The 25834-nt window shown below is 41.1% G+C and overlaps 1 protein-coding gene across 7 annotated transcripts in view; it reads right to left on the bottom strand.

Moving 5' to 3' along the window:
- ULK4 (unc-51 like kinase 4) overlaps positions 1 to 25834 on the bottom strand; it is a 646083-nt gene that overhangs the window by 279629 nt on the left and 340620 nt on the right. For all 7 annotated transcript variants that reach the window (XR_002785708.2, XM_064274755.1, XM_064274756.1 and 4 more), the window contains one exon: positions 3103 to 3208. Coding sequence is in view for 6 of the 7 variants with exons in the window: in XM_064274755.1 (XP_064130825.1) it covers positions 3103 to 3208 (106 nt within the window). In the remaining variant the exon portion in view is untranslated. The remainder of the gene's footprint in view (positions 1 to 3102; positions 3209 to 25834) is intronic.

Genomic DNA, 25834 nt, shown 5'->3' with positions numbered 1-25834 from the left:
CCTTCTATTTTTCTCTTCTCTGAATGAGAGTATCTACTGTGGTCCTTTCTGTAGCTCATCTTTATAGTCTGAGAATGTGGGGGAGCAGATAACAAGTTTCCTTAAGTTCACAGGTCTTCAAGATTAAGAGGAATGGTATTCAAGGAGCTGCACCTGAGGAAACGTACCCAAGGAGCCTCCTACATATCTAGTCTTGATTTAGATGACAAGATCCTAGCAATCAAGCCTGAAGTCATCTGTAATAAGATGAGATTTGGGAGAACATTAGGACACTTTAACTGTATATTGCATGTGGGGAAGACATGAATCATTAGGGGCTACAGAGCACACCTTTCTCCAAAGACATCTCCCAAAGAACTGCGCCTCCTAGTATTCACACTCTTTGTGGGACGTTTTTAATTACAAATTCAATTTCTTTACCTGTTACAGGTCTATTCAGATTTTCTATTTCTTCTTGAGTTAATTTCAGTAGCTTGTCTTTCTAGAATTTGTCTTTTTTTAGAATTTTATCTAAGTTATCTAATTAATTGATATACAGCTGCTAATAGTATTTCCTTGCAATCCTTTTTATTTCTATAAGGTTGGTAGTGATAGCCCCTCTTTCATTCTTGATTTTAGTATTTTATGTTCACTCTGTGTTCTCTTGGTCAGCCTAGCTGAAAGTTTGTCAATTCTGTTGACGTTTCCAAAGAACAAATTTTTATTTAATTAATTTTCTCTATTGTTTTTCTAGTCTCTAGTTCACTTATTTCTGCTCTAATTTTTATTATTTCCTTCACTCTGTTTGCTTTGGACTTACTTTGCTCTTCTTTTTCCAGTTTCTTAAGGTAGAAAGTTAGGTTATTGAATCGAGAGCATTCTTCTTTTTTAAAGATAAGCATTTATATCTATAAATTTCCCCGTCAGCACTGCTTTAGTTGCATACCATAAGTTTTGGTAAGATATTTTTTGTTTTCATTCATTTCAAATTTCCCTTATGATTTCTTCCTTGATCACTGGTGATTCAGGACCTAAAAATATGTTTAATTTCCACATATTTTTGAACTTACAAGATTTTGTGAATTTATAAGATTTACGGTCTGCCATATGATCTGGAGTCCCTGGGTGGTATAAATGGTTAAGTGCTCAACTACTAATTGCGAGGTTAGTGTTTGTACACACCAAGAGATGCCTTGGAAAAAAGGCCTGGCGATCAGCTTCTGAAAGGCCACAGCCTTGAAAATCCACGAAATACAGTTCTACTCTGCAACATGTGGGACTGCCATGAGCCAGAATCAACTCAACTGCAACTGGAGAAAGTTCCGTGTACACTTGAGAAGAAGGTATACCTTGGAGAAAGTTCCCTGTACACTTGAGAAGAAGGCATACCTTGGAGAAAGTTCCATGTACACTTCAGAAGAAGGTATACCTTGGAGAAAGTTCCCTGTACACTTGAGAAGAAGGCATACCTTGGAGAAAGTTCCATGTACACTTCAGAAGAAGGTATACCTTGGAGAAAGTTCCATGTACACCTGAGAAGAAGGTATACCTTGGAGAAAGTTCTATGTACACTTGAGAAGAAGGTATACCTTGGAGAAAGTTCCATGTACACTTGTGAAGAAGGTAGATTCTGTTGCTGTATAGAATATTCTGTAGATGTCTACTGGGTTTAGTTTATCATGTTGTTCCAGTACTTTCATTTCCTTTTTAATTACCTGTCTAGTTGTTCTTACTTATGGAAGTCAAAGACTACAGACTTCAGTATAGATTACACCCAACTGTAAAGAAAAGGAAAAACCTCACAACTGGTAACATAAACAACATCAAGATAAAAAGAAAAAAAAATTGAAATCTGTTAAGAATTTCATTCTTCTTAGATCAACAATGAACACCCACGGAAGCAGCAGTCAAGAAATCAAATGACTTATTACAATGGGCAAAGCCGCAGCAAAAGACCTCTTTAGAGTTCTAAAAAGTGAAAATGTCACATTAATGACTAAGGTGCACCTGACCCAAACTATGGTCTTTTTAATCACTTCAGATGCAACTGAAGTTGGACAATAAAAAAAGAAGACAGAAGAAGAATTGATGCATTTGAATTGTGGTGTTGGTGAAGAATATTGAATATGTCAGGGTATGCCAGATGAATGGACAAATCATTCTTAGATGAAGTACAGCCACAATGCTCCTTAGAAGCAAGGATGGCAAGACTTCGTTTGCTTACTTTGGACACGCCATCTGGAAAGACCAGTCACTAGAAAAGGACATCATGTTTGGTAAAAGAAAGGGTCAGCAAAAATGATGGAAATCCTCAATGATACAGATTTACACAATAGCCACAAAAATGGGTCCAAATATATCAAAGATCTGTTGGCTCACTGATCAGCTCATGACAGGTCAGAGATTTATTTAAATGTCTTGAACCAAAAAGTCTCCCACTCTTTACTGAAGGGCACTGTGTGTATGCTCGGGCACATCTTCAACATTTAGGGAGTTAACAACTCTGTGCAGGGCTCAGTGTCAGCCAGAGGTAAGAGATGGAAGCCCTTTCAGATCTTTTCTGGTCCGGCGCACAGTCCTGTGTAGTGTGCAGCCTTCTAGATTGCCCAGGAAATATCTCCTATGGATATCTCATTCCCCAGGTCATCCTTGTCAGTCTCTACCCAGGCTCTTGTTTGTCTCAACTTACATCTCAGCATCAGGCAGTTGAAATGTTAAAAAATTTTCCAAAGCTTTTTCAAGAACTGCCCTAGGGATAGGTCTTTTCTGCAGGTAAGCTCTGAGTCAGATCAAATAATGACAATTCCCTATGAATGGGGCTTTTCCAAAGAGCTATGAGGCATGTCAAAGAATGACAGTGCTCTGAGAATAGGACTTTGAGGAGAGTTACAAACATGGAATGCTCTCTCCCAGGGGCTGCAAAGCCTGCTGATTTTCACTATCCCTATCTAACCCCAATTTCAATGTTTGCTGGTAATATTATTATTAGTTATAGCTGCTTAAACATTTATTTTGAAGCTTCAACTTTACATAGTACTTCTTGACTCTCTGTCATGGAAGATAGGGAAACATACAAAAGGAAAAACTCAACAGAAGCACAGACTAATTTTAAAAAGCATTTACCTTGTTCATAAAGTAGCTTCATGTTCGAATCTTTACAGGCAACCAGATTGTTGAGTAATGCAATCACACTTTGCATGGTGTTACCCAGAATGCTCTCCTGATGCACCTGCAAATAGATAACAGTTTACATCATGATTGCACAGAAATACAATTAGATGATAATAATAAAAAAAAAAAAAACAAGCAAATGATCTCCATCCCTTCATTCTTCACACAAGTTTCAATGCTTACTTTCTGCAGGTGAATGAGCCAGCTGCTCTGCTGTGGGAAGGCGCCCCCGGCAGTGAGCTAGGCGAGCCGGGAAGCAGAGGGAAACATTCAGAGCACCAGGGCCACTGCATGCAGCGCCCTGCCTGTGAGCAAGGGGCAACCACGTGGCCCTCCGTGCTTTAGAAGGGAGACAAGAGAGTGAGAGTGACCAGAAATCAACTGTACAGAATTCAGGACAGCATACTTGAAAAGGATATTGAGAGCACAAAAAAAAAAAAAAAAAAAAACTACTTAAGCAAGGAGATATTTTCTGCAGTCTCTAGAGTCTCCTGGTGCTGATGTTTTCCCACTTTAGTTTTGTGCGTGTATGATATGGCAGACATGCATCACTGCCTCACTGTTTGGGGACAATAAACTCCACTGGGACCTAAAAGAATGAGGTGTTTCCCCCCCCCCTTCATATATGTGTCATATATCAAGGAGTAACTTAGGTCCTAAAGAGAAAGAGGAAAATGAGTAATTCCCTCAGTCTCAGTTTTTCATTATAAAGACAAATAAGATGGTTTCTTTCTAAGTGTTAAAGGATATAAAAAATAACATGCATTTGTTTTGTTTTCTTGCCTCTGAATTTAAATAATTTTAAAAGTAACACATATTGTAACTGCAATTATAAAATTTCAAGCAACACAAAAATAAAATTTCCTTTTAGGGTCACAACTAGGGTGAGGCAAGTGAGACGCATAGGGTGCAACACTTAAGGAGGTGCTCTCTCTCAGGTCCGTGCAAGGGCAAGTTCTCATGAACAGTGAGGGTGTCTAGGCATCTAGCTTGCCTCACTCTAGTCCTGCCCTCCTCCCCTTGGCCACTCCCTTAATAATTAGTCGCACCCTGAAAGCTAACAAGTATACCAATTTAGTAGGTTTCATTCAGGCCATTTTCTATTCATCTTCACACATACATATGGAAATACATGGTTTTCTTTTTTTTAACAAACTGTATCATACCTATTAATTCACTCAATGAATAATTAATGAGTAGCTATTATTTGTTATTTGTCAGGCACTGTGCTGGGCACTGGGGATACAGAAGTGAGCCACACCAGCCACGGCCTCAGACCTCACGCAGGTTTCGCTTTACTATGAATGTATCTTTCCAGCAAATTTATTCACCAAATATTTACTGAGCATCTGTTATGTGCCAGGCATGGTCCTAGGCACTTGAGATATACTGGTGAACAAAGCAAAGTTCCCTGACCTCATGGAAATGGTACATAAAAGACATAATAAATAAGTAAACTGAATAGCGTGTTAGAAGGTGGCAAGTGCTATAGCCAAAAAGACAGAGCAGGAATAGGGGGATGGAGAGAGCAGCAGTGGGGCAGTACGCGATTTCAAGTTGCAGTCAAGGTGGGACTTGTTGAGAAATACCATTTGAGCAGGCATTTTATTTTTAATGTTAGAGCATCTTAAAATTCCCTGGTTTAATGAATTCATTTTAACAAACATTTTTTGAAATCATTTAGATTTATAGGAGAGTTGCAAAGATAATACAGAGAGTTGCCAGGACACCACATTACATTTAGAATTCATGTTTTTAACAAATAGTTACTAAGTGCCAGCTGTTCTAGGTTAAAAAAAAAAAAAATTTTTTTTTTTTTTTAGAACTTGGCTTATATCAGTAAACAAAACAGACAAAAATTCCTACCAGTGTGGAGTTAACCTTGTAGCAGGCAGAAAAGACAATAAACAATTAACATAATAAATGAGTAAATTATACGGTATGTTAGAAGTAATGCATGCCATGGGGGATAAAAACATACAACCGTTGATATGCTGCTTTGAGTGTGTGGCACTCTCCACAGTCCTGCCAATAATCCAGTCTCCCATATCAGAAACTCAGTAGAAACACATATTGAAAGCCACGTGGTCGGCCACCATCTCTGAGTGGAGTACCACTGCCTGTTTCCTACTCAGGTCAAAATCTGACACACAAGAGATCTGGTTGCTATGTAACGCATACGTTGCCCTGGTTTCCATTGGCCATCACTGAACTGCTCAGAACCAGTTCAAAGTCCTGCCCTGTTTCTGTTGGCCATGACTGAAATGCTTAAAACAAGTTCAAAGCATTTTCAACCCTTTGCGATTGAGTCAATTCTGACTCACAGAGAACCTATAGGACAGAATAAAACTGGACATAGGGTTTCCAAAGCTGTAATCTTTACAGGAGCAGGCTGCCACATCTTTCTCCGGAGAAGTGGCTGGTGATTTGAACCACCAACCTTTTGGTTAGGTGCGAAGCACTTAACCACTGTGCTACCAGGGTTCCTTTCATCTACAGTGAAACATGTGAGAGCCAGTATGCTATGGGACTGTCATGTTTTTCCGAGTCTTGCAAGTTTTCTGCATTTGACAGGGTACAACCTTACCACTTTTCTATCACTAGTTTTAGTGGAAAATGTTTAAGTTTCCTTTCTCTGACAGGTTTCTGCCTTTCACAGGTTTTGCTGTATTTTACTCAACAAATATTTACCGTGTATCTAATATGTTTCTGGGCAAAGTAGTAAAATTCATTCATAAAATCAACTGGGCTTCGTACATTTTTACCAACAGAGCTTTAAATATATATGTATTTTTAAATATATTCTACTCAGGTCTTTTTACTTTGATCCAATTTTGGTTATTTCCATTTTCCTAGAAAATCTTCTACAATGCCTAAATTTTCAAACATAATAAAATTGTACGTCTCATTCTCTGATGCCTTCATAAATCTTCTCTGACTCCTAATTATATTGCCTTTTATACCGTGTCCTCCCCTCTTTACTGTTGATCCGACTCACCACAGCACTGCTTATTTTATTGGTCCTTTCAAGAAATCAACTTTCCATTTTAATGATCAATCTATAATTTTGCTTCGAGTTAATCATTATGAACATACACAAATTTCCCACTGCTTAGGTATGCAATAGGATGGCACTGCCTTGCCACTTGAAATTAGGGATGACCACAAGACCAGCTCTGGCCAATTAAACCAATTTGGGTAGAAGCTTTAAGGACCACTCAGAGCTTCATCAACCTCTCTTCTGCTCCTGTGGGGGTGACATTCCAGATGCTAAAGGCACCAACAGCCTAGGTCCCAGAGTGAAGGCATGGAGTAGAATATCCAGGAGCCCCTTGAGAGACATACGGCTTCAAAAGCTTACAAAACAACAAGGCACCTGGCTCTGAAACTGCTCTCTCAACAGATTTGTCCTTCTCACTGATGAGAGCTACTTGATTACAGGCAAGTCTTCCTATCTATGTCTTTGCTTGATACAAGACAAGGGGTTTGCTTTACAAGTACTGTTGTTGTTGTTAGGTGCCGTCCAGTCGGTTCCAACTCATAGCAACCTTATGTACAACAGAACGGAACACTGTCCGGTCCTGAGCCATCCTTACAATCGTTTTTATGCTTGAGCTCATTGTTGCAGTCACTGTGTCAATCCACCTCGTTGAGGGTCTTCCTCTTCTGTGCTGACCCTGTACTCTGCCAAGCATGATGTCCTTCTCCAGGGACTGATCCCTCCTGACAACATGTCCAAAGTATGTAAGACGCAGTCTCGCTATCCTTGCTTCTAAGGAGCATTCTGGTTGTACTTCTTCTATGACAGATTTGTTTGTTCTTTTGGCAGTCCATGGTATATTCAATATTCTTCACCAACACCACAATTCAAAGGCGTCAACTCTTCTTCCATCTTCCTTATTCACTGTCCAGCTTTCACACGCATATGATGCAATTGAAAATACCATGGCTTGGGTCAGGCGCACCTTAGTCTTCAGGGTGACATCTTTGCTCTTCAACACTTTGAAAAGAGGTCCTTTGCAGCAGATTTACCGCATGCAACAGGTCTTTTGATTTCTTGACTGCTGCTTCCATGGCTGTTGATTGTGGATCCAAGTAAAATGAAATTCTTGACAACTTCAATCTTTTCTCCGTTTATCATGATGTTGCTCACTGGTCCACTTGTGAGGATTTTTGTTTTCTTTATGGTGAGGTGCAATCCATACTGAAGGCTGTGGTCTTTGATCTTCATTAGTAAGTGCTTTAAGTCCTCTTCACTTTCAGCAAGCAAGGTTGTGTCATCTGCATAACGCGGGTTGTCAATGAGTCTTCCTCCAATCCTGATGCCCCGTTCTTCTTCATACAGTCCAGCTTCTCGTATTATCTGCTCAACTGACTGGAAGAGATCCATACTTATGCCTATTCCCAAGAACGGTGATCCAACAGAATGTGGAAATTGTAGAACAATATCATTAATATCACACGCAAGCAAAATTTTCCCGAAGATCTTTCAAAAGTGGCTGCAGCAGTATATTGACAGGGAACTGCCAGAAATTCAGGCTGGATTCAGAAGAGGACATGGAACCAGGGATATCATCGCTGATGTCAGATGGATCCTGGCTGAAACCAGAGAATACCAGAAGGATGCTTACCTGTGTTTTATTGACTATGCAAAGGCATTTGACTGTGTGGATCATAACAAATTATGGATAACATCGCGAAGAACGGGAATTCCAGAACACTTAATTGTGCTCATGAGGAACCTTTACATAGATCAAGAGGCAGTTCAGACAGAACAAGGGGATACTGATTGGTTTAAAGTCAGGAAAGGTGTGCATCAGGGTTGTATTCTTTCCAAGTACTGGTGTCTAAAAATTCCTACAAACACACGCCTAAGAGCACCTTTGTGGTGAACATTAATGTTTCAATGTTTCACTGACACCAGCTTAAGAAGATTAATGGGGAAGTGATGGTGTGCCACCAATTCTACCTAATTATTCTTACAGCTGGTTGGAAGGAAAGAGTGATAAATAAGCACTACAATGACACTATATGTTATTTGTAACAACGTAACTAATGATACACAGGAAACCTATTCTTGTGAACAAACTGAAGCTAATAAAGCTTTTTTTCTTTTTGTTAGTCCTGCTTGGTAAAATGACACATACCGCTCCTTATTCAAAGACCAGTCTGTCAGAGAATACAGGCTGGTCTTACTGGGGATAAATACATTGTTTCTTTGACGTAAACGCTTTTACGACTAAATTCACTTTTTCTATTTGCCCTCAGCAAGGCTTGTGCCAGTTCTGAAGCCAATATTTTGGTTTTTCCTCATGATCAGTGGCAAGTGACACTTGTTAACATAAGCTTTTTAGTACAAAAGCCAACTCTCCAGACCTCTGTTATCCCTGGGTGCTAAAAATGCAGGATCAGATCCTGGCCAACCAGAGTCTGGGGCTCCCAGCCTGGAGGTGGCAGAATCACTGTAGAATGAGGGTGTCTGCCAGCCCTGCTACTCACTCTGCAGAGAGGTGTAAAACTAAGGTGCACTCTGATTATCAAAAGCCCCCACCAATATTATTACTGAGAGGTCTCAGGGAAAAAAGATTTATGCTCAGAATAAACAAGAAACCAACACAGTAATCCTGTAACCAGACTGGGAGAAACAATTTCTATTGTAGGCATTGTTAAAAACACTGTTGGTTTTTAGTTCCTTTATTGTTGGTTTTCAAACCATACGTAGACCAAGAACTTTGTTCAGTATAAACTGGAGGCTCTATAAAAATTGCATGACAGATATTATATTTACTTACTCTTCCGTCTTGTAGGCCTATGTGCTTCTTACATATATATAAGGCTGGGGTGGGAGACTGAGGAACAGAGTAATTAATTACTCCTGCTCAAGATGATGACGTGGTTCTCTAGGGGAATGAGGACAGCTACCACTGTGGCCTAGATTCATAATTTTCCCCAGAAAGAACGCTAAATACATGGTTAGAGCAGATGAGAGGTGTAAATAGGAGTTAATCACACTTCTGTTAAATTTATCAAATTGAGTAATTTCATTTCTCTTAAAAAGCTTTTATAAGACGACTTCTTGCTGTTCACAATCATATTAACCTACAGGGGCCAAATTATGCATTGAAAAACTACCACGTTTACATCTCAAAGTCACAATGGAAGATAACATAAAGGAAGAAAACACAAGAGTAAGTATATGGGGCCAGAATCCTTGGGCAAATCTGGCTGGAAAGAAAAAGGGGCACGCAAGTATGGCTGAAAGGCCAGAGCTGGAGAGGAGGGATCATTCCAATTAAAGGCAGGTGTCATACCTGGACACACCTCTGGGACAACCCCTTCCACAAAAAACATTTATGCCTGAGCTGCAGGGTGGAAGGACTGTAATAGAAGGCTACGTGGAATTCTGACTTGTTAAAGAAGCAAGGAGTATACAACACTGGTTATCTGACACATGCAACGAGAGCAGAGTGAGGAGATGAAGCAGGTGACAACCTGCAACAGGGCCTTTGGAACAGGGTCAGGGGCCCAGACACCAGAACCAGCAACACCAGCTCACCTGGGACAAGACATTACTGACAATTTACTACGTGCTTTTTTTTTTTATGTCCTGTACCTTTAGCACTTCACCTACATCGTCTCATCTAATCCTTACCAAAACCATGGAAGAGGGTACCCCTCTCCCCTTTTTATAGATATGGAAACTGAGCTCAGCAAGGTGAATCGTGGCTTGCTCAGGGTCATCAGCTCTTTAGTGGCGGAGCTGGGATTCTGGGTTGGACTGCAGAGGCCATGCCCCCACATGATGTCAGTAATCTGGAGCTGGAGAGAAGGGGTAGGTACCAGGGGTCACCCAGGTTAGTCAGCACAGAGAGCCTACACCTCAGATTAACTAACATATAACACTGCCTGCGTGCCCACAGAGCTGTTTAGGAGAATTTTACAGGAGTCTGGTCTAGGGGGTAGGAAGAACCAGAAATACTGATCTGGGACTGCTATTGTGATGCTAGGATCCCTGGTGGCACAGTGGTTAAGAGCTTGGCTACTAACCAAAAGGTCATTGGTTCGAATCTACCAGTTGCTCCTTGGAAACCCTATCGAGCAGTTCTATTCTGTCCTATAGAGTCGCTATGAATTGGAATCGACTTGATGGCAATGGGTTTGGTTTGGTTTTTCATCGTGATCCTAGTTCTCCCTCCAGAATCTCCACTGCCCCTGTCATCACCACTTTACAGAGAACTCTGAATATATGTCACTCTGCTCTAAGACCTATAACCCAGGATACAACAGGTAGGTACTAGGCAACTATAGGAGAGGAAAGAATGAGCCTATCAACCAAAAGAATAAAAAGACATACCAGAATCACCATTAATAGCCACAATATTTGGACACTTGGTGTTAACACTGGCTGACGAGTTGGAGGGAGGAAGCTGAGCTCAAGTAAGACTGCATCAGTGATATCCCACAAAGCCCCACAAGGCGATTCTATCACACTATGAGGTTATGATGAAAATATTTAACTCCTTCATCCATAACCCATCAGTAAGCACAGCTGACCTAATTTGTGTGCCCAACACCACAGTGTATGGGCATTTAATAAACAGAGCACTTGAGAGCTCTAATAAAACATAGCATTTGCCAGCAGAGATAATTAGAATTGAAGCAGCAAAATTCTCGTGTTTGGCAACACTGATGAAACAACTTCATTAAAATGTACAGCTTCAGCAAATGAAAGGCAGGGGAGCACTGGACCCTGAAAAATCAGCCTTCTCAAAACTAATTGCTTCGGTGCTTAAAGAGGACAGCTCTCAAATACCAAGGGCACCGCAAGGAAACACTAGTAAAAAATGATCAGCCTTTCCAAAGTGCTCTCACTGCAGACAGGCATCACACTTTAATCCCTTCGTCTGAAAATGTACATGCCCCTAAATTCAGACATTTGAATTAAAAAGTTAGCTAGGGGTCTCAACAGTCAAGGTAGGGGATACCTTTCACACTGAAAGTAATGACAAACCACAACTGCTGTAAATTGCCTTGGATCTGAGTCAAAATTTATGTTAACTGAAAGACAACTAATCCTAGGGAAGTCAGAAACCACGGGAAGAGAAAAGAGCAGAAGGACACACAAGAGTTGTGCGCATAAATGTCTACAGTTAGACACTGACATATGGCACATCCTACCCAACATGCAGAAACCCTAGTGGCGTAGTGGTTAAGTGCTACGGCTGCTAACCTAAAGGTCGGCAGTTCAAATCCACCAGGTGCTCCTTGGAAAGCCTATGTTTCCAGTTCTACTCTGTCCTACAGGGTCACTATGAGTCAGAATCAACTTGATGGTAACGGGTTTGGTTTTTTACAGGTTTTACCCAACGTGCATTTAGATTGTATTTTAGGGGAAAAAAATCTATGTTGCTCTAAAGAATACTAGTCTATTGTGTGCACGCTTGTACAACAGCACAAAGCGCTCCTCCAAGATGAAGTGGTGTACCAACTCACCTTCCTTTCCAAACCTTCTTCCGTGTGGCTAGATCCTAGAGATCCATAGCCCCAAGCACAGAAAATAGTCTTCAGAGCATTCAAGTGAAAAAAGTATTTTTGAGTGGAAGAGGACACTTTTTCATATCCCTGATGATTTTCACAAGGCTGCTCCGCATGTACTCAAACTCATAGAATCTAATGGAACTCCTTGCCCCTCACGCTTCCTCTTTTTCTGTTCCCTACTTTAATGAGCAGCCCCACAATCTGCCCAGTTTCCCTGCCAGAAATCTTCCAAGCACCCAGAACTACTTCTTCTGTCTTGCCCCAACATTCATTCAATCAGCCACAAAGTCTTCTTGATTCTCCCTTAACTCTCTTGAATGTGTTCTCTGCTCTCTATCCATAATGTCTCTGCATAAGATCAGGGGATTCTCACCTTGGGCCAGGACCACCACAATCTCCTAATGGTTGTTTCTACTTCCAACCTCACTTCCTCTGCTGCTACTAGACTCCTCTTTCTAAAGTGGCAAGATGCTCCTTCTCCATTCCTGTGGTTTAAATCTAGGGGGCTACGGGGCTGGGGAGTACATCAGAGCCTACAGTTAGCCCAAGATGGAGTGTCACTGCTTCCTTTAGGCCAGCTTGTATCCAGAGCTCCAGTGGCATTCAAGGCTGGAAGGAGGGGAGGCCGCAGAGTCACAAGATGGCAGAGGCCAGGACATGGTTGCTCCAGTGCTTTCAATTCCAGGTAAGTACCACATTATCATTTTGGAAACGTTCTCATGACTTATTAAAGTTGAATATTGACTCCTCGAGAGGAAGGGCAGGGAAGGGAACAAGGTGGATTAAACTCAAAGGGCACAGACAAAATTCATTCTCTCCTTTGCTTCATAACTGTATACATGGGATCCCTGGGAAGAAAGCCATCCTAAGTGGGATGGTTTGGGGCAGGGGTACTGCCACTGGGCATTTGCTCTGCCAACTGGGAACAGGTCCTCTGCCCACATGGTCAGGGGTCCCAGGATCTGAGCAGGCTATGCTAAGCAAGAGAAACTGAGGAAGAACATTGAAGCATGCCCTTCTCCCATCTGTAGCCAAAAACATATGGTTTTCTAACCCTAAAAGGCAGGGAAGTGTAGAATTAATTGCCTTCTTTTATTTGGGGACATAATTATTTGAGAGACCTCCTTCTACATTTTTCACTACAAACTTAAGATAGTTGAATTTGAAATTATTTTAAAATCTGACTGGCAGATATTGTAAAGCTCTTTTAGCAGCAGCAAATACAAGTCGTTATTAGCAATACATTCCAGCTGGCACAGAAGGGTGGCTCTGAATCAGCTGGTACCATTTGCCAATCAGTATGCTGAGCTCAGAATTCCAATCCCCGTTCAAGTCCAATGGCAGTGTGCTGTGGGTGCCCTTCTGGCAGGCTAATTGCATCACTTAGCTTCCCCAGCCCTGCCCTTTCACATATTTAGGCTTCGAGCTGGAAGCTTCATCTTCTTGGCTCCCGACAGGGCCCTATGCCTCAAGACAGGCACAGTGGGCCTGAGCCAGCACTGCTCAGCAGGAGAACCCTGGCAGCAGAGCCAAAGGGAAGCTGCCAGGACCAGTGTCCCTGGGGGTGGATTATGCCCCTTTTATGTGTCTGCCTGGAATGTTCAAAGACAGGCCAATCTGTCCCACAACATGCAACTGAGCTAAAGACCAGGCTGAACTGGGAGGAAAAACAAGAAAATACAAATGTCTATCCTGACACACAACTCCTTCTGGCCTTCTCCTGTGTCCCTCTAACCCCTACCCCTATCCAAAAGGAAAAAAGAAAAAAAAAAAAAGTCTTGGCAAATTTTTGGAAAACTAAAATTCACTCTTTAAAATCCAGACCAGATTATATATCCAAAAAAACTGAAAGCAGGAATGCAAACAGAAACCTGTACACCAATGTTCATTGCAGCACTATTCACAACAGCCAAAAGATGTAAACAACCAAAGTCTCCATCAACAGATGAATGAATAAACAAAATGTGATACATACATACAATGGAATTCTACCCAGCTACAAAGAGAAATAAAGTCTTGATAGTTCTACATCATGGATGGACATTGAAAACATTATGCTGAGTGAAGTCAGTCACAAAAGGACATATACTGGATGACCTCACTTATATGAAACAGGCAAAAGTACAGAGACCGAAACTTATTGGCGGTTACCAGGGGTGGGAAAGAGTGGGACAGGCAGAATCACTGCTTCGGGAGCACTGAGTTTTTGTTAATGGTGGTGGAATCATTTGAAAAAGGTCAGTGGTAATGGTTGCACAACATGATGAAAGCAATCAACGTCACTGAAATTAACATGTTAAAATTGTTGAACTGGCATATTTTTTTTTTTTACCAGAATTAAAAAATATATTTTAGGCTAGATACCACTTCCTGAAGCTGAGAGCTATGGATAAGGTTGCCGTTCTCGTTTCAGATAGGATTTTCATCTCTTGGAACATTCAAAATATTCACCTTCCTGTGGCTGCGTCCACCATAGCAGCTGCCATGTGTACACTAACAGTTCATTCCACTCCTTACCTCACACTGAGCTTCTGAGGGTGAGACTAAGCACTTTTAATTTTGTCTCCAGTGCCTGGTATACAAGTGGGTGCTGGCAAATTAATGAAAGAACAACTCTGCTCAATGTTGCTTGGGTAAATACAGCTGAGGAAGGGCTCAGCTTGTGGCATTCTTCTTCAGAAAATAAACTTGTCAATGACTATAAATTGGCCTCAATTAAGCAGTCTATAAATATTTATTGAACACCAAAAATTTTGTGTGAAATGGGACTACAAACAGATAAAAACGGTCTTTCTCCAGAAGCTTTCAATACATGTATATTTACTTTTGAATAATGTTTTCAATACGTGATCAATACAGGTATTTTTACTTTAAATACATAAACTCCTTCACATGCTAACCCAGTGCCCTCGAGGACTCATAAAGCACATGCATCGGCACTGAAAACATACACTCCTGAAGTCCTGAAGCCAGTTGACACAACCTTAATGGACTCTCCATAAAAGGGAGTCCCTGAGTGGTACAAATGGTTAAGCACTGGACTGCTTACCCAAAGGCGGGTGCTTCAAACCCACTCAAAATGCCTCAGAAGTAAGGCCTGTCAATCTGCTTCCAAAAGGTCATAGCCTTGAAAACCCTATGAAGCAGTTCTACTCTACACGCATGGGGTTGCCATGAGCTGGAATGGACTCAACAGCAACTAACAACAACTGCATAAAAGATAACTGCTCGAAAACATAAACGAACTGCCCCGTACTAAGAATACATTATATGTGGTAAAAATGAATGGAACGATCAATACATACAATTACCACAAGAGAGTTTTTAATTCCAGTTATGAGAGTCAATTTACTGTGGAAGCTTCAAAGTTTTCCAATAGGGGTATACCAAACACTGTACTCATAAAAGAGATACTAGTAATTCCTGCAGTAAAAAGATTTTGGTTGAGAACTGGCTGGAAGTTTACCCAAACCTAGGGTTTCCAAGAGCATAAAGAAGCCATGTGGTAGAGTAGAAAGAAAACCAGGCTGAGAAAAGACAGGAGCCCTAGGCCTTGGCCTGCCCTGAACCAGCTGGAGAACCTGGAGCTAAGCAAGAATCAAAAAACATGAGACTGTAGAAGAATCCTAGAGACCCTTCTAGTTCAATCTTCTGATTTTATAAAGAAATTGAGGCCCCAAGAGGGAAATATAGGGAGAGTAAGGCCAAGACTCAAACTCAACCATGCAGCCTCCTTTCCCATTACTTACCATTGCCCTTCACAATTCATTACCCAGAAAACACATCACAGTAACCGCAAGGAAAGCAACTTAAAAAAATGTATCATTAACTTCCTCATTTGCACAAGCTGAAGAAATGCTGTAAACACCGCTCCCTAGAGTTACAGATTCCGTTGCCCTTAACGCCTTCTTTGGTAGGTCAGCTCTTATTCCTGACAAGCAAGTGGTGAGTGGGTTTATTCCTGAGGAAATGAAAATACCTCAACACAATTCTTGATGACCCCAAGCCCCCAAAAGCAAATATTTTCTGAATCTGATAGTTTTTCAACCTGTTTTTGCAGCAGGGGATTGTTGTTAAAGAGGTGACGGGAGAGCCTAGCCATCTCACAGTGATGATTAAAATTTTAAACAAGAAGCACACTCTTCCTAGTGAATTATTCTAAGCAGGTAAAAAATCAGGCATCAGTGGAACTGCAAGGATGTCTATGGTGTATTTAAAAATCAGCAGCATAAAGCAGTTGGGATCTTAGTTGCTCAACCTGAATTTGCTGCACTTGGCATTTTATGCAGAATCACACTTTTGTTCTCAATCCCCATAACTGAGGGCAATCAGTTTTTCTTTTCTTAGACTCTACTTAGATAACAGCAGTTCTATTTGTATTTGCATAATCGCTTTCAAAACTCAAAACCAAACCCACTGCCAATTCTATCAAGTCAATTCTAACTTGCTATAAATCTGTATGGATGCAGGCTGCCATGTTTTTTTCCCCATGGAGTCCCTGGTGGTTTCGAACCAACGGCCTGTCAATTAGCAGTTGAACACTTTAACCACTATGCCACCAGGGCTCCACTTTGGAACATTCAGTATATCTCATTTTTGGCTACACAATGACAGAAACTACGTCATCTTGGAGAATACATTGGCTGCAACGGGATAAAATGGCCTCAGGGATTCCTCACCTTCCAGATGTTATTTTGTGTCCTTCTTGGCATTTTTCTAATTAACTGGAATTAGAAGATAGCCAAGATAAAGCATAAATGGGGAAGTTTTAATGTGGGCCAATAAATATGTCCAAAGTCTCAAGTGGGACAACTATGAGGAAGGTCAAGGAGTCATGTATTGGGGAAAAGTTTGGGAAAGGAAATAAAAAAACCTACGGACCCTGTGCATGAAGTAGGGTAGGTGCTGAGCAAACAAGAAGAATGAGGAGACTCCAGAAGTAAAGGGTCAGGAGGCTGACCAACTTGATCAAGGGAGAAACTGACCATATACCGGCCAGTCTCCATTTCTAAAGTCCAGAAAGGAACTTATTGAGAGCTTAATTTCCTAGGCCAAAGTAGGCTGGGAGTCCCCTAAGGAACTTGAGACATGAGCTGAAACCCGACCGTCCTCTTCACTGTTTGTTCTTGTTACTTGCCATGGAGTTGGCCCCCAACTCATGATGACCCCATCCATAATGAAAAATGCTGCCTGGTCCTGTGCCATCCCCATGATTAGTTGTGGATCAGAACACTGTGATCCACAGGGTTTTCAGCGGCTGAGTTTTGGAAGTAAATCACAAGGCTTTTCTTTCTCGTCTATCTTAGTCTGGAAGCTCTGCTGAAACCTGTTCAGTATCGTAACAAAATGCAAGCCTCCACTGACAGACGGGTAGTGGCTGCACAGGAGGTATATTGACTGAGAATCGAACCCGGATCTCTTGCATGGGAAGTGAGAATTCTACCACTGAACCACCAATGCCCTGCCCTCTTCAAGAGCTCTGGGATAAATAACTGAGAGTCCTGGCTATATCCTGGACATCCAAGGTTCACTTGAGGAGTGTGCATGTGATCACATCCACTGTCTGCAACAAAGCAGCAGTTCTGTCAGCATGTCCACGAGAACTCCCTTGAATTCAGACTAAGGAAATGCAGAGGAGGTGAAAGGGAAGGCTATGTTGTTTTCGTATTTTTAATTGCTGTATTTCAATAAATGAACTTCAGCTTTAAGAGTTTATATATCAAGACTTGATTAAATTTTTCCCATGAAGGTCTAAGAGAAAATCAGAAATCAGAACAAAACGCTAAGGCAGTATGGCCGGAAAGGAGGACAGGGGAAGGAGGGTGGGATAATACATTTCCCCAAGAAGAAAAACTGAGCCCAGTGAGGCTGAGCTCAGAGTACAACTCCAAGTCCACACGTACTGAATCAGCTGTTTACCTCAGTCTGGAATTGGTGTTTTTGCTTAAAGTGAGTCAGCGCAGAACGAGTGCGTGCCCAGCCACTGTGTGCCTCCCAGGGCATTGGACCAGTTCTTTCTGCTTTGAACCCCTGCTGAGAATTTGCATTTCTCACAAGTCCCCAAGAAGTTATACATCAGAATCAACCAGCTGATGTATAACTTCCTAGCAACTTGTGAGAAATGCAAATTCTCAGCAGAGATTTGAACTGGAAGCCCTGGTGCCCCCAAACGCTGACCAGCTCGTCAGAGAGGCATTCTCTGTAGAGACAGCAGCTCTCGTCCCTGCACTTCAGCGCTGCCTAGGGAGTTCCTGGGTGGTACAAATGGTTAAGTGCTCAGCTGCTAGTCAAAAGGTTGATGTGGTTCAAACTTACCCAGAAGCATCTTGGAAGACAGGCCTGAGAATCTGCTTCCGAAAGGTCACAGCCTTAAAAACCCTATGGAGCAGTTCTACTCTCCACACATGGGGTTGCCATTAAATTGGAATCGACTGGACGGCAATGAACAACAACAGTGTTTTCCCAGGGTGGCCCAGGCCATGCTCAAAGGACAAGGTACAGAAAAACTATTGTAGTCTTTCTCTGTGATTCTCTTTATCTTGAGGCACTTTGAACTGCTTCTCGATTCATGGAGCACAAAGTCGGAATTGCTTTCTTGTAGCTGTACTCCATGCCTGGCCACCCCGTGAGTACACAGCATAATGATGTCACATCTCCTTCTGCCTGTGAATTCTAATGAGCTGCTGATGACTAGACAGGTGGTCCCCTCAGGCTGACTGGCTGGCACAGAGTCCCCCTACGATGGAGGGGTGCCAGTGAGGGCTGTCATGAGCTGTGTTTGTGTGGGGTGGGCGGAGAAGGGGTGCTGAACTTCAGAAAATGTTCCTGAGCTGACATATATGCCTCAGGAAGAACTAGATTTTGTTATTAGTCAATCTTATTCGCCAACCTTAGACTCTCGACTCTCAGCACACAAGTAACAAGTTTTTTAAAAAAGTTGTTTTTGAGGCAGAAGAAATAATCCATATATCAAAATTAATATGGTTTCAATTATGAACATTCCATTTCACCATGCTTTGAAGTTCAACAAAGCGTAGCCTCTGCCACACCAGGGCAGGGGACTGCACAAAGGAGAAAGATGCCCACAGCACCCACAGGGTAGAACTGTCCCATAGGATTCCTAAGGCTGTGATCTTTACCGAGGCAGACTGCCACATCTTTCTCCTGCTGAGTGGCTAGTGGGCTCGAACTGCTGGCCTACCAGTTAGCAGCCAAATGCTTTAACCACTGTGTCACCAGGGCTCCTATGAAGATAAAAAATGAATAATGTTCTTTTGCATACAACTGAATGCCATTCCTTCAATAGTCTGTACTGAAAAGCAGCACATGCCAGATCTGCCGTGGATCCTTATGAAGTACTTAAAACATGCACCAAGACGCCTGCTCTGGGACCTTCCCATTCAGGAGGTAGGCAGATCATAGAAATGGAGCAGGTTTAGAGGTAGTGCAGAGCATTGCTCCAGGCAAGCAGTGCTCTAAGCATTCCAGGGAGTGAGACTGGTGAGCTGAGAAGACCAGGAAAGATTTTAAGAAGGAGATGGGACTGGAGCTGGGCTTGGGGGAACCAGCAGACTTGGAGAGGTTCTTGGATTCAGTATAGTTAAGACAAACCACAAATATGCTTTCATTATAAATCACAGATATTGGCTACATTATTTCAGCAGAGTGGGCAGGAGAGTACCCGTTAGCCTCATGGTAAGCCCCACGGGACCTCACTCACTGCCAGCTGCTCTCGGCTCCTCAGTTCACCTGACATGGCCTTCCTCCCTTGACCTTGACTTATCCTTTTGTACTTTCACTTGGCCTGGTGGTTCTGAGTCTCTGGGCATTGTCTTCAGAATGAACCTAAGTTAACTGGGCTCTATCTCCCTGGTTGGAAAGGCCAGCACCCTCTCCCTAATTACATCAAACAGAAGGGGCAATATTTTCTGGAGGTTTTTAAGGCAGATGGGTTCTTAACTATCCCTATCTATAAAGTTCTAAAACATGTAAAAGGCTGGTACCATAACTGATTACTACTCTTATTATCTACAATATGATTTTTCTGTGGACATGCTTGAAGGCAAAGGGTTAACGGATGCATTCTTAAGAATCCTCACGGCCTCCCCACTGTAGGGACACCCATCAGTAAGCTTTAGTTTTGTTTCCAACTCTACAATCAAACCGCTTTTGTGTGAAAGCTCATACATAATGATATTTATGGCTTTCAAGAGATGAGGTAAGAGAATATGAGATTCTGGATGTGAGTCATTGATATTAAATAGTAAAAATGAAAGAGTATATTATTAGCTATTTTTGTTTTTTAATGGCACTCACAGGCTTCTATCTGCTCCCTGGAAATGCCTCCAAGCTCCAGCATGGCAGGATGCCTAAACGAGGTCTCAGGAAAGATAATGGAGCTTTAATGATGGAAATAGTAAGAAAATTAAATCTAATCATGATCCATTAAGCATACTCTCAGCTCCCATTTTTACTAAATTATTTTATTATGATTTTGCCTCTATTGAAATAACCTTTTATGGCAATTTGATTTGCTAGCATAAATAAGTCTAATTTATTTTCCACTATGAAACCCTGTAGGATTAATAAGAAGAGATGGATTATCTATAATTTTACCCATTCCGTAATCAGGAAGTAACCATTCAGGGAAATGGCTACTTTGTCTTACATTTATATTTGTGAGGAAAGCATTACACTATAATTAGAGCCGCAATCAGCACTAACATATCACCTGCTAAAGAGATGCTCTTCAACCAGGCAGCACCTTCTACACCAGCCTGACAAAAGGGCAGCCAGGTCTACTGCATTTGCTGGTGTGTTCTCCAGCCTTCGTCCTCATGCTGGGTCCCCAACCCCACTCGTTGATGGAATGTCATCATGTTTGGAGGGCTCTGTCATTATTGACCAGAACTCCTGGACTGTTTGCGTCTTGAAGGATAATCCTGCAAAGCCACGTAGACATGAATCCCAAGGTGCAGCCTGGTGAACTGCAAACCATTATGCAACGTGCTGTGAGGCACATGAAGATAGGACACAGCAGGGGAAGACAAGATGCAGCACGGAAAGACAGGAGTGGCCATTCACTGGTCTCTGCAGGGAACGGAAGCACCTGCTGGCACCTACAGGTGGCGTTTTAAAGATCCCTTCCAAAGCACACATGCTTCCAAAAATGTCAAGATGAGAAAGCTGTGAAGCCAAACCGAAATCACAATTCACTAATTAAACGGATATCTGGGCCAAATCATGATTGAGTCTATTATAAACCAGAGAACTTCATGAGGAAAAACTCTCACTTAGAAAGAATGATACCTGCTGGAGAGGAGATGACGATACAATGACCAGACATAAATCCAGCACTGCTTTCTATTATACCTTTGTACTAAGGTCTAAAGAGAAAGAAAAATTATAAGGAATAGACTTAAAAAACAAATTTTAACCATAGATAGAGGCACTTAATAAAGATAAATTGGTTATTGATATGTATGTGCCCAACGACACAGCAACAATTTTCATAAACAAGACTATGTGAGAGAAATAAGCAGAACACACCAATAATAAACGTACTTTATTCACTTCTCTCAAACTAAGACAGATGAAGAAAAAAAATCAGAATACAGAAGACCTAAGCAATATGCTCAGTAAGATATATCTTATAGGTACATGTCAAACCCTGACCTGTACGGAGAATTAGAGAACAGTTTGGAAAAGCACACACAGTGGTCATGTAAATTCATATCCTAGGCCTCAGAGGACAACAATTGTCCCCAAAATAGAAATATAATCAACTCACTAAAACTAGAAACTAACTAAAAATGAAAAAGAGAAACCTTTTTTTTCTTCAGTGCTATTAAACAACTCTTGAGGGAAATGCAGACCAAAATCATAAAATTTTATGAAAATAAAACAACAGAATCTATGGGACATAGCTAAAGCAACTGCCCAAGGAAAATGTGTAGCATTAGAATAAAAATAACTGAATTAAACACCAAATTTAAAAGTTCAAAAAACAATAAACTTACCAAAAGAAATCAACAGGATAAAATTCATAAAGATAAAAGCAGAATTTAATGAATTAGGATACTTCTGCCTCTAGTAAGAGGTAACAGATCAAGCAATTTAACGTTACTGCCTCAACAACTAGAAAAATCCAGATAAATTACAAAAGCATGTTTTTAATGGCATTAGAGAGCTACAGAACTAGGTGATCTAAAATTTCAGAAAGTGAATAGCTTTTCCAAGGTGAGCTGATGATTCCAAACATTTCCTCCCTTGAGGCATTTGCTGGTTCTAGACAAAAGCTGAAACACTGGGCTTGATACAGGCAGAGGGCCTCTACTGAGCGAATGAGAAACTAGCAATGGTTTTCAGATGTTGTATGAGGCTGGAAAGGCGTCCTGGTGGAGCAGTGGTTAAGCACTTCACTGCTAACCTACTCTAATGTAATTACCTTCCTTAATGTAATCTAGTGTGATGAAATCAATCAGTTGAAAAGAGGTGAGTCCTGCCCCCAGACTATAAATAGATAATTTGGCAGAACTCCCACACTTTACTTTGCACTCTTTTTGTCAACCTGAACTATGGATCTTGGGACACAAGCCTGCAGCAGTCTCCAGCCTATTGCCTGATTTAAGAGTTTTGGGATTTGCCAGGCCTCACAGATACATGAACCAATTCCTTGGAGTAAAACTCTATGTAAGTATCTCATTGGTTCTAAGACAGTGGTGATGGTTACATAAGGTTATGAATACACTAAAAACCACTGAACACTTTAGAAGGGTGAATTTTATAATACGTTAATGATATACCAATAACTACCCGCCCCCCGCCAAAAGATGACTAGGTCTTAGTCTGCTTTAAGAGAAACAACTTGGAAGACAATACTCACAGAATTTCATTTTTATTCTACCCAAGGTCCACATGATTGGTATCAATTTTACAGGAATACAAATTCAAATGGAAACTTTAATCTACATATATAAAAACCAACAGAATGAACAACAGAAACCAATCAAAAAAATTGATGTTTGTGTGTATACACTCAGAGTAGTTACAAACTACTTTGAAGGCCCTATAATTATATCTAAAAACAGGCTTTCATATTTTGTAATATTCAGAAATTTTTCTTCTCTGCAGAAATGTAACAAAACAAATTTCAATCATCTCAAAAATGTATCTTTGAAAGAATAATAATTTTCAGGTATTAAGTCAGTAAATAAATACTGCTTTGATACTAAAAATGGTAGGTTGTTGTTAGTTGCCATCGAGTTGATTCCAGCCCACGGCAACCCCATGCGTGCAGAGCAGAACTGTTCCACAGGGTTTTCTAGGCTTTGACCTTTTGGAAACAGATCACCAGGCCTGTATTCTGAGGTGCTTCTGGGTGGGTTCAAACCACCAACATTCTGACTAGTAGACAAGTGCTTAACTGTGCCATCCAGAACTCCTAAAAATGATGTAGGCAAATGAATTCACTTCTTGAAATGCACTTCAATGACCTGCTTAAAGAACTGTATGTATATATCATACAAATCACAATTAAATGATACAATGCATAGTAATCTAGTAAAATAACACTAAGAAAAAAACAATGAGTTACATTTACAAAAAAAAAAATACATATTCTCCGACTAAGTGGGATTCATACCAGGTACGCAAGGATGGCCCAACATTAGAAAATCAATCAACATAATCCATCACATAAATAAAACAAAAAAGAAAAGAATCACAAGATCATCTCAACACAGAAAAGGCATTCAATAAAGTATAACACTCGTTTGTCATAAAAACTCTCAATAAAATAGGCATAAAAGGGAATTTCCTCAACATAATAAAGGGCCTCTACACAAAACCCACAACCAACAATAGAGGGGCTGAAAAATTTCCCCCTGAAAATAGGAACAAGACAAGGATGCCATTGATCATCACTCCTATTTAACATTGTGCTAGAAGACCTAGCTAGAGCAATCAGGCAAGTAAAAGAAATAAAGTGCATCCAAATTGGTAAGGAAGAAGTAAAACTGTCCCTATTTGCGGGTAATATGATACTATACATAGAGAAACCAAAAGGCTCCACAAAAAGGCTACTGGAACTAATGGAAAGATTCAGCAGAGTACCCAGTAAACCACCCAGTGCCCTCGAGTCGATTCCGCCTCATAGCGACCCTATAGGATGGAGTAGCAGGATACAAAAAAGTCAGGTGGATTCCTATACATCAATAAAGAGAACGATGGAAATGAAATCAGAAAAGCAATACCATTTATTATAGCCCCTAAAAAAAAAAAAAATACTTAGGAATAAATCTAACCAGGGATATAAAAGACCTATACAAAGAAAACTACAAAACACCACTGCAAGAAAGCAAAAGAGACTTACATAAATATAAAAACATACCATGCTCAGGGATTGGTAGACTCAACTTTGTGAAAATGTCAAGTCTACCCAAAGCAATCTATAAATACAATGCAATCTCAATCCAAATATCCAAAGCATTCTTTAACAAAATGGAAAAACTTATCATGAACTTTATACAGAAAGAGGCCCCAGATAAGTAAAGCACTACTAAAGAAGAATAAAGTGGGAGGACCCACACTTCCTGACCTCAGAACCTACTATACAGATACAGTAGTCAAAACAGCCTGGTACTGGTGTAACAGACATGCTGACCAATGGAACAGAATCAAGAACCCAAATGTAAATCCAGGCCCATAAAACAAAGCAAGACTAAATGGACACACCAATTCAGGGGCAGGGATGAGAAGGCAGGAGGGGACAGGAAAGCTGGTAATGGGGAACCCAAGATCAAAAAGGTGTGAGTATTGACATGTCATGGGGTTGGCAATCAACACTCATATTAATTGTTTAATCAGAAATTAATTTACTCTGTAAACCTTCATCTAAAGAACAATAAAAAAATACATATTGATTTTACTTTAATATCAAATGTCAAGACATGAAGTAAAATATAAGATAATTTTATGCACTGCTATTAAGGACAAGAAAACCCTGGTGGCGTAGTGGTTAAGTGCTACGGCTGCAAACCAAAGGGTCAGCAGTTCGAATCCGCCAGGTGCTCCTTGGAAACTCTATGGGGCGGTTCTACTCTGTCCTTATAGGGTCACTATGAGTCAGAATCAACTCGACGGCACTGGGGTTTTTATTAAGGACAAATAAATACCAGATGAAAAATTGGAAAAGCACATTTTCTGATTCCTCCCTGGAAACAGAATTTAAATATTTCCATTTTTCTCCCTAACCCAAAACCACCCAGTGCTGTCGAGTCAATTTTTCTCCCTAGACAAAGGAAAAGAGCTCTCAGGTCAGGGGGACTGCCAGACTCCAGGCACACCTAGAATAAGGGTGTCAAAACTAAACCAAAGTCCTAGCCATTGAGTCTCTTCTGATTCGTAGCAATCCTACAGGACAGAGTAGAACAGACCCACAGCATTTCCAAGGAGCGGCTAGTGGATTCGAGCTGCCGACCTTTTGGTTAGCAGCTGAACGCTTAACCACTGCTCCACCAAGGGTGTCAAGATGAAGGTAAATACTGATTGTGTTAGTTTTCTACAGGTGCCTAACAAATTACCATACACTCAACAGCTTAAACCAACACTGATTTATTATCTCACACTTTCTGTAGGTCAGAAGCCCAGGCTGGCTCAACTGGGTTCTCCTTTAAGATCTCACAATACTAACATTAAGAGTCAGCTGGAAGAACACTCTTCCAAGCTCATTCAGGTTAATAGAATTCAGTTCCTTGTGGCTGTAGGGCTGAAACCCCCATTATCTTACTGGTTGTTGGCTGGGTACCACTCTCGTCTCCTAGAGGCAACTTTCAGGTCCTGCCCTGTGGCCCCTTCCATCTCAAAATTAGCAATGGACTTCCCTGACTTTGACTTCCTCTCATACCTTGAATCTTTCTGACTCCCCATTCTACCCCCCCAGCCTCTATGCAACCAACTCAAGACACTGTTCCTGTTTTAAGGAGCTCATAGCATTAGGCTAGGCACACCTGGATAATCTCCCTATCCTAGGTCAACTGATTAATTACCTTAATTGTATCTGCAAACTCTTTTGGCATGTAATGTAATATAATCTCAGGAGTCACTTCAGGGGAATGAAGCTCATGGGGCATCTTAGAATTCTGCC

The sequence above is a fragment of the Loxodonta africana genome, chromosome 22 (genome assembly GCF_030014295.1).
Source record: "Loxodonta africana isolate mLoxAfr1 chromosome 22, mLoxAfr1.hap2, whole genome shotgun sequence".
Taxonomy (NCBI): Eukaryota; Metazoa; Chordata; class Mammalia; order Proboscidea; family Elephantidae; genus Loxodonta; species Loxodonta africana.
Note: the sequence above shows the minus strand (reverse complement) of the source record. Positions and strands in the feature narration are given on the sequence as shown.